General features: G+C 44.4%; 1 protein-coding gene across 1 annotated transcript; it reads left to right on the top strand.

Annotated features, from left to right (window-relative positions):
- The first annotated feature begins 321 nt into the window (after positions 1-321).
- On the top strand, positions 322-3,360 carry LOC128665045 (uncharacterized). The gene is made up of 2 exons (XM_053719803.1): positions 322-1,706; positions 2,495-3,360. Exon 1 carries the CDS (start codon positions 475-477, stop codon positions 1,561-1,563), a length of 1,089 nt encoding a protein of 362 aa, XP_053575778.1. The 5' UTR covers positions 322-474; the 3' UTR covers positions 1,564-1,706; positions 2,495-3,360.
- The last annotated feature ends 5,946 nt before the right edge of the window (positions 3,361-9,306 follow it).

The raw sequence follows: 9,306 nt of genomic DNA, 5'->3' as shown, positions 1-9,306 counted from the left end.
CCATGGTTGTGGGCTTACCCAGACCAGGCGGCGGCACGTATGTTATGGGAGGGTTTTTCATTTGGTTTTCATATCCCCACATTTAGGCAAATCAAGGGTAAGAGATTTAATAGGAACCTTATTTCAGCATACCAACACTCCGAAGTAGTGAGGGATAAAATTAATAAAGAAGTGACTTTAGGGCGAATGGCTGGCCCCTTTGCTGCCCCACCTTTACCTGATTTGGTCATTTCCCCGTTGGGGGTGGTTCCCAAGAAAGAGCCAGGGAAGTTTCGCCTCATTCAGCACCTGTCGTACCCAAAAGGTAGCTCAGTCAATGATGCCATTGACCCCCAACTCAGCTCGGTGCGCTATCAATCCTTTGATAGCGCACTAGACCTGGTCAGGAGGGCGGGTCATGGTGCTCTATTGGCGAAACTAGACATTGAGTCGGCATTTAGGCTTCTTCCACTCCACCCCTCAGTTTTCCATCTAATGGGTTGTAAGTTTGCAGGTGTGTACTACGTGGATCGCTGCCTGCCCATGGGCTGCTCTTTGTCATGCGCCTTGTTTGAAGCGTTCAGTAGTTTCCTTCATTGGGTCGTAGCTTCAGAAGTGGGCAGCGATCCCATAGCACACTACCTGGACGATTTTCTCATTGTAGGGAGAGCAGGCTCCGATGATTGTTTATCCACAATGAACATCATGCGCAGCGTCATGAGACATTTCGGGGTGCCCCTGGCAGAGGACAAAACGCAAGGCCCCGCGTCCTGTTTAGTTTTCCTGGGAATCGAAATCGACACCCAGGCTCGGCTCTGTAGGTTGCCACCTGATAAAGTTCAGGGCATGCTTGAGGCGGTCAGAGCGGCAGTCTCTAATGCAGTTATTTCCCTGAAACAGTTACAATCCCTGTTAGGTTTGCTTAATTTCGCTTGCAGAGTTATCCCCATGGGTCGGGTTTTTAACCGTAGACTGGAAAGACAGCTTAGTGGTAGGTCAAACCCGAAATCAAAGATAACCCTAGGGAGTGAATTGCTGGCTGACCTAGTAGTCTGGGAACAGTTTCTCACGCGATTTAACGGGATTCGGGTCTGGCGTACCCCTCCCATGTCTAGCCAGTTACTGCACCTTTTCACTGACGCAGCTGGATCGCACGGTTACGGGGCCTATTTCCAGGGAGAGTGGAGCGCGGAGCCCTGGCCGGAGTCCTGGGCCCCGGCGGGCCTTACTCGAAACCTGACTCTCCTGGAGCTATTCCCCGTGGTCTTGGCGGTCGAGCTGTGGGGTGGGAAGTTGTCAAACAGGACTGTTGTGTTCTGGACAGACAACATCAGTGTGGTTTTTGCGATCAATAACTTGTCAGCCACCTCAGCAAAGGTCATTACCTTGCTGCGCCACCTGGTGTTGCGCTGTCTGGACCTTAACATCCAGTTCCAGGCCCGTCATGTCCCGGGCGTTAACAATGTTGTAGCTGACGCCCTGTCACGATTCGAATGGGTGACATTTCGCAAGTTAGCCCCCACAGCTGCAGCCGTGGGTTTACGCTGTCCTGATTTCCTTTGGCAGCTCGTCCTTCCTGGATAGCCTTACTGCCGTTGGTCCGCTCCTCCTTAGCACCATCCACTTGGCACGCCTATGCCCGCATGTGGTCTGAATGGGACAATTTCTGTGCGTCCAGGGGAGCCGACGCTGCTCAGGGGTCTAGGGACAACTTACATGATTGGCTGGTGAGTTTGCATGCCGCTGGGGCCCGTCAGGGGGCAATACAATCCAAATTGGCCGCCCTCTCATTTTTCTATAGGGCATTAGCCATTCCTGACCCAACCAATTCCTTTTTTATTAGGCAGGTGATCAAGGGTTGGGGCAGATCGCAGCAGCGGAAAATAGACACGCGCGAACCCATCACCCGCGACCGCCTGGATCGATTGCTCTTGGCGCTCGACGTGGTCTGTAGATCAGATTTTGAAGCCCTACTCTTCAAAACTGCGTTTAATCTGGCCTTTGCCGCCGCTCTTAGAGTTAGCGAGGTAGTAGCACCCTCCAAGCAGGCGTCAGGGGCAGGTATACAACTGCAACATGTTAGAGCTGCCCCTGATTCCTTACTTCTTTTTCTGCCGCGATCAAAGACAGATCAGGAGGGTAAGGGAACCTGGATCCCCGTTCACCCTCAGGTGAACAGCGCATGCTGCCCGGTTAACTGCGTTAACCTTTACCTGGCTCAAAGGCCGCCTGGCCCAGGGCAATTCCTGGTCCATGCGGACGGCAGATCCCTTTCCAAATTTCAGTTCGGTAGGGTCCTAAAATTGGCGGCAGTCCAGGCGGGGCTGGACGCTAGCAGACTCGCCCCGCACTCTTTTCGCATAGGGGCCGCGACTAACGCTGCGCAAGCGGGCTCCTCGTGCGAGGACATAAAACGTATTGGGCGTTGGCGGTCCAATTGTTTCAGAACCTATGTCCGTCCAATTGTTTAATGTTTAGTTGTTAATTCAGGATACTAAACTGTTTGTCTCCACAGGCACTACCCCCGGGGTGAAGCGAATCTGGATTGTGGGCCACTCCTTTGTCCACTGGGCCTCCCTACTCTGTGCGTCCCTCCCATTTGGCCAATCCCTAGGTCTCCCTCCCAACAAGGCATCCGTTAGGTGGTTGGGTGATAGGGGGATGTGCTGGCCCCAATTAGCAGGAACCATATCTGAGGCCCTGGTACGCTGGGGGAAGCCTCACATTATTATTCTTCACCTAGGGGGTAACGATGTGGGGGCCATACCAGTTTTACAGTTGATTAAGGTTATGCAGGCAGACATTGGGTGGCTAAGAGTACGCATCCCGGGGGTCATGATAGGGTGGTCCCATATAATACCCCGTCTCCACTGGAGGCATATGTCGGCCCATACGGCGGCATACCGGGTTAGGAAGAAGATCAATGCGTCTGTAGCGAAAACCGTCACTGGGTCAGGTGGCTTCGTGGTACGGCACGAAGCCATTTCGGCTGATAGAACCGAGCTATATAGAAGGGATAAAGTTCACCTTTCAGATGTGGGGCTGGATTTATTCATAGGGGACATTCAGAGAGCTCTGTTACCCCTCCTGTAAATCGGGTCGTGGGTTGGCGGCAAGGGTACCATTAAAATGCTTCCTTGTGGCGGGAGATCCTCGGTCCGGTTGCGCAGGAGAAGGTCGCTAGGGGTGAGTGATGGCCAGACTTCCGGGGAGGGGGGTAGGCCCTCACGTGCACGTGACGGTAACCCTCCTTCCTCCCTTTTTGAGGGATGGTCACGTGATCTCTGCAACCCCTCAGCGTCATCTCCTTAGGGCAGAGACCCCTCTGCTGCTGTTCCCGTTGGGCCGGTGATCTCCTGCTGTTCTGGGTAGCTGATCTCTATGCCGCCATATATATTTTCAGTTCTATCAGTTCTATCTAGTTTGTTAGGTTAATAAAATTTTATGGCCTGTGATGGTCACAAAATTTTCCCATAAAAAGTTTGTCTGTGGTTATTTCGCACTACATTCTCATGTACATAGTTATTTAATTAAGTTATGTTAAATCCTCTCCTCTGTGAAGAAGGATCCGGTAAGCATTTAATCCCTTAATGCAGTGTAGGGCTTAGTATAAGCCTGGAGCAGTCTAAGGGTTAAGGCTGTAGGAGAGTGGGTTAGAAGAGAGAGGGAAGGTGCTGGGTGCAACATTGTTGCAATTTAGGGTAGGCCCCTCCTTACCAGTAGATAAGCCAAGTTCTCCCTTGCAACTTCCTCTTCTTCTCCGGATCCTGGCTGAAGCAGTTTTTTCCCCTCCCTCCCTTCCCCTTTTGTAATGTTTTAATGATGTTGTATTTTCGACGGCACCTTAATGGCAGGGCTATGGCTACTCACCCTAGGCCCAATAAGCCATTACTGTAGGATATGGATCTCCTCTCCCTGTTATGCGGTTTACACGGCTTGGTAACAGGGAATCCTTATCTAGGTGGAAGATCTTCTTTTCACCCTGGCGGCGGGAGATCCTCGGTCCGGTTGCGCAGGAGAAGGTCGCTAGGGGTGAGTGATGGCCAGACTTCCGGGGAGGGGGGTAGGCCCTCACGTGCACGTGACGGTAACCCTCCTTCCTCCCTTTTTGAGGGATGGTCACGTGATCTCTGCAACCCCTCAGCGTCATCTCCTTAGGGCAGAGACCCCTCTGCTGCTGTTCCCGTTGGGCCGGTGATCTCCTGCTGTTCTGGGTAGCTGATCTCTATGCCGCCATATATATTTTCAGTTCTATCAGTTCTATCTAGTTTGTTAGGTTAATAAAATTTTATGGCCTGTGACGGTCACAAAATTTTCCCATAAAAAGTTTGTCTGTGGTTATTTCGCACTACATTCTCATGTACATAGTTATTTAATTAAGTTATGTTAAATCCTCTCCTCTGTGAAGAAGGATCCGGTAAGCATTTAATCCCTTATAGGTTTCCAAAGTGGACATTTCAGCATTTTAAGAGGCTGTCAAGTATAATGCAGTGTGGAAAAAATGGACACTAAATAGACACTAGAAAAAGGAGACAAAATTCTTAAGCAAGCTAGCAATGTATATAACAAGAAAGTCTTAAAGTCTCAATATTGTAACGGGTCTTAATAGTACCACTGTAAACCCCATATCCTTATACGCTGCCAGAGAAACAGTGAAACAGTAAAGTTCGGTACCTGTATAGCCGCAATGTACTAATCCAAAGCGGAATCAAAGGAGCTGCGACGATACTTGCAGTTATGCAGGGCCCTTCCGTGCTACACATGGGCTGAGAAGTTTCACTCCGCCCACCTCTAGAGCTGTGTCCCAGTCGTCGTCTCCTACCGCACTAACAGGAACTCCAGCGGCACAGGTGAATACCGTCACGTATGGCGTAAAGCAGGGGGTATGAACAAGTGTACTAGCCCGTAGCCTGGGGAAACACTTGCGGATAGCAGCTAGGTGCTACGCCTTGTTCTTACTTTGGATGCGTCCATATATTTTTACTTATTTTGTCAATAATAAATCACTTTTTATTTTAAGAAGATTGCAGCTTTTTTTCTTACTAAATAGACACTAACACTAAAAAAATGGTCAAGAATCAGATAAAGCATGCAATTTTTTTAAAAGTTCCAATTTACTTACATTATCAAATTTATTAACACTTTCTGGGACACCATCTCCTACTATGCATGTGCACAAGTTCACAGCATATACAAACTTAGAATTTTTCTGAAAAAAATCCACTACTCATCTAAAATGCAATCATCTAGATTTCAAGTTTTGCGCTATAGAGGGTACAAAATGAACAAAAGTTGCATTATTTCACTCCCCATAGTGCTGCCATTACAAGTTTTTGAAAAGCCGCCTTGTGTGTGCAATATGGTGGCAATAAGCTCCATACCGCACAAAATCCAAGCGCTGCTTTGACGTGCTTGTGAACGCTTTCCCCATATACATCAATGGGGAGAGAGTGTTAGAAAAAAACCTAACACCTGCGATCGCGGAATGAAAAGCTCCATAACGCAACCCCATTGATGTCTATGGGGGGAAAAAGTTACATTTAAACCCTAACATAAACCCCATGTCTAAACATCCCTAATCTGCGGCACCCGACATCTCTAACACCTACATAATGTTATTAACCCCTAATCTGCCGCTCCCGACATCACCGCCACCAAAATAAATGTATTAACCCCTAATCTGCCGCTCCCGATATCGCTGCCGCTATAATAAAGTTATTAACCCCTATTCCCCCACACCCCAACATCGCCCAAACTATAATAAAGATATTAACCCCTATTCCGCCGCTCACCAACATTGCTGCTACTAAATAAAGTTATTAACCCCTAAACCTCTGGCCTCCCACATCACTGCCACTAAATAAACCTATTAACCCCTAAATCACCAGCCCCCCACATCGCAAAAAGCTAAATTAAACTATAAACCCCTAAACTTAACAAACCCCTAACTTTAAATTAAAATTACAAGATCCCTATCTTAAAATAAATAAATAAAAACTTACCTGGGAAATTAAAAAAACCTAAGTTTAAACTAACATTAACCTAAGATAACTATTATACTAAAATTAAAATAACTACAAATTAAATAAATTAAATTACACATTAAAAAACCTAACACTACTAAAAAAAATTAAATCTACAATTACAAAAAATAAAAAAATACTAAATTACAAAAAATAACAAACACTAAATTACAAAAAATAACAAACAAAATTATCCAAAATAAAAACAATTACACCTAATCTAATAGCCCTATAAAAATAAAAAGGCCCCCTGAAGAAACCATCTCTTTTACCTGAAAAAAAAATACAAAGACCGACCAACAGTAAAACCCAGCACCCAACCAATGCCCCAAAATAAAAAACCTAACTCTAACAAAAACCTAAGCTACCCATTGCCCTTAAAAATATAATTTATGTAAGAATGTACCTGATTAATTCATTTATTTTATAGTGGCAAGAGTCCATGAGCAAGTGACATATGGGATATACATTCCTACCAGGAGGGGGCAAAGTTTCCCAAACCTCAAAATGCCTATAAATACACGTCCCACCTCACTCATACCTTAGTTTAACGTGTAGCCAAGAAGTAAGGTGTAAAAGAAGGAGTAAAAAGCATACAAAAAGAGGAACTGGAAAAAATAAAGTGCTTTATACAAAAAAAATCATAAGCACAAACTATAGGGTGGGTTTCATGGACTCTTGCCACTATGAAAGAAATTAATTTATCAGGTAAGTTCTTACATAAATTGTGTTTTCTTTCATGTAAGTGGCAAGAGTCCATGAGCTAGTGACGTATGGGATATAATACCCAAGATGTGCAAAACCACGAGTCACTAAAGAGGGAGGGATAAAACAACAGCTAAATCCGCTGAGAAATTAAATCCAAAATAATTACGTTTTCTTATAAAACATTTGCAAAAAAAACTTAAATCAAAAGGCATTAGAATCAAACTGAGACAACTGCCTGAAGAACCGTTCTACCAAAGGCTGCTTCTGAGGAAGCAAACACATTTAGTAAAAGTATGCAAAGACCAAGTTGTTGCTTTGCAAATTTGATCGACTGAAGCTTCATTCTTAAAAGCCCAAGAAGTGGCAACTGATCTAGTAGAATGAGCTGTAATTCTCTGAGGCGGAGACTGCCCCGCCTCCGCTTTGATAATCAAAAGTTCTAACCAAGTTGCCAAAGAAATAGCAGAGGCTTTCTGACCTTTCCTGGAACCAGAAATAATAACAAATAGATTAGAAGTCTTACTGAAATCTTTAGTAGCCTCAACATAATATTTTAAAGCTCTTACCACATCCAAAGAATGTAGAGACCTTTCAAGAATATTCTTAGGATTGGGACACAAGGAAGGAACAACAATTTCCCTATTGATGTTGCTAGAATTAACAACTTTAGGTAATTCAGAAACTCTTCTAGCAGAAGAGATAGCCAAAAAAAATGACACTTTCCAAGAAAGTAGCTTAATATCAAAGAATGCATAGGCTCAAAAGGAGGAGCCTGCAAAATCTTTTAAACTAAATAGACACTCCAAGGAGGAGAAATATATTTAACAGGTTTGATTCAAATCAAAGCCTGAACAAAACAGTGAATGTCAGGAAGTTTAGAAATCTTTCTATGAAATAAGACAGAAAGAGCAGAAATTTGTCCTTTCAAAGTATTTGAAGACAACTCCTTATCCAAACTATCCTGAAGAAACTATAAAATCCTAGGATTTCTGAAAGAATGCCAGGAATAATTATGAATGGAACACCATGAAATAAAGGTTTTCATAACCAGATGATAATTTTTCCTTGAAAAGACATACTAGCCTGTATCATAGTGCTAATCACTGAGTCAGAGAAACCTCTATGACTAAGCACTAAGTGTTCAATTTCCATGGGTTCAAATTTAGAGATTTGAGATCCTGATGGAAAAATGGCCCTTGAGACAGAAGGTCTGGCCTTAAAGGAAGTGGCCAAGGCTGGCAACTGGACATCCGGACAAGATCTGCATACCAAAACCTGTGAGGCCATGCTGTTGCTATCAGAAACACATGAGATTATTCCATTTTAATCTTGGAGATCACCCTTGGAAGAAGAACAAGAGGCGGAAAAATCTAAGCATATATAAGCATAATATAAGGAACTACTAAGGCATCCATCATCTCCGCCTGAGGATCCCTGGACCTGGAAAGGTATCTCGGAAGCTTCTTGTTTAGATGAGAGGCCATCAGATCTATTTCTGGAAGACCCCACATCTGTACAAGATGAAAAAACACATCTGGATGGAGAGACCACTCCCCTGGATGTAAAGTCTGACTGCTGAGATAATCCGCTTCCCAATTGTCTACACCTGGGATATGAATGGCAGATATTTGACAAGAGCTGGATTCCACCCAAGAAAGTATCCAAGATACTTCTTTCATTGCTGAAGGACTGTGAGTCCCTCCTTGATCATTGACATATGCCACTGTTGTGATATTGTCTGTTTGAAAATGAATGTAAAGTTCTCTCTTTATTAGAGGCCACGCCTGAAGAGCTCTGAAAATAGCATGGAGTTCTAAAATACTAATTGGTAACCTCGCCTCTTGAGGTTTCCAAACCCCTTGTGCTGTTAGAGACCCCCAGACAGCTCCCCAACCTGTAAAACTTGCATCTGTTGTGATCACAGTCCAGGTAGGATGAACAAATGAGGCCCCTTGAATAATAAGGTGATGGTCCAACCACCAAATCAGAGAGAGTTGAGTGCTGGGATTTAAGTATATCAGTTGTGATATCTGAGTATAATCCCTGCACCATTGGTGCAACATGCAAAGTTGTAGAGGCCTCATATGAAAACGAACAAAAGAGATCACGTCCGATGCTGTAGTCATGGACACTGAATCTATCTGGAAAAATAAGGAATCAAGAAACTCTTTTGTAAATTGATCCTCCAACCATGTCTTTGAAGAAACCACACTAGTTGTTTCATGTGAGATTCTGCTAAATGAAAAGATTGAGCTAGTACCAAGATATTGTCCAAATAAGGAAACATCACAATACCCTGCTCTCTGATTACAGATAGAAGGGCACTGAGAACTTTTGAAAAGATTCTTGGAGCTGTTGCTAGGTCAAACGGAAGAGCATCAAATTGGTAATGCTTGTCTACAAAAGAGAATCTCAGTAAATGATAGTGGTCTGGATGAATCGGAATATGAAGATAAGTGTCCTGTAAGTCTATTGTGGACATGAAATGACCTTGCTGAACAAAAGACAGAATAGTCCTTATAAACACCATCTTGAAAGTTGGGTCTCTTACAAAACGATTTAGAAATTTCACATCCAGAATTGGTCTGAACGAACC

The sequence above is a fragment of the Bombina bombina genome, chromosome 6 (genome assembly GCF_027579735.1).
Source record: "Bombina bombina isolate aBomBom1 chromosome 6, aBomBom1.pri, whole genome shotgun sequence".
Lineage (NCBI taxonomy): Eukaryota > Metazoa > Chordata > Amphibia > Anura > Bombinatoridae > Bombina > Bombina bombina.
The sequence above is the reverse complement of the archived record's forward strand: the minus strand, read 5'-3'. Positions and strand labels throughout refer to the sequence as shown.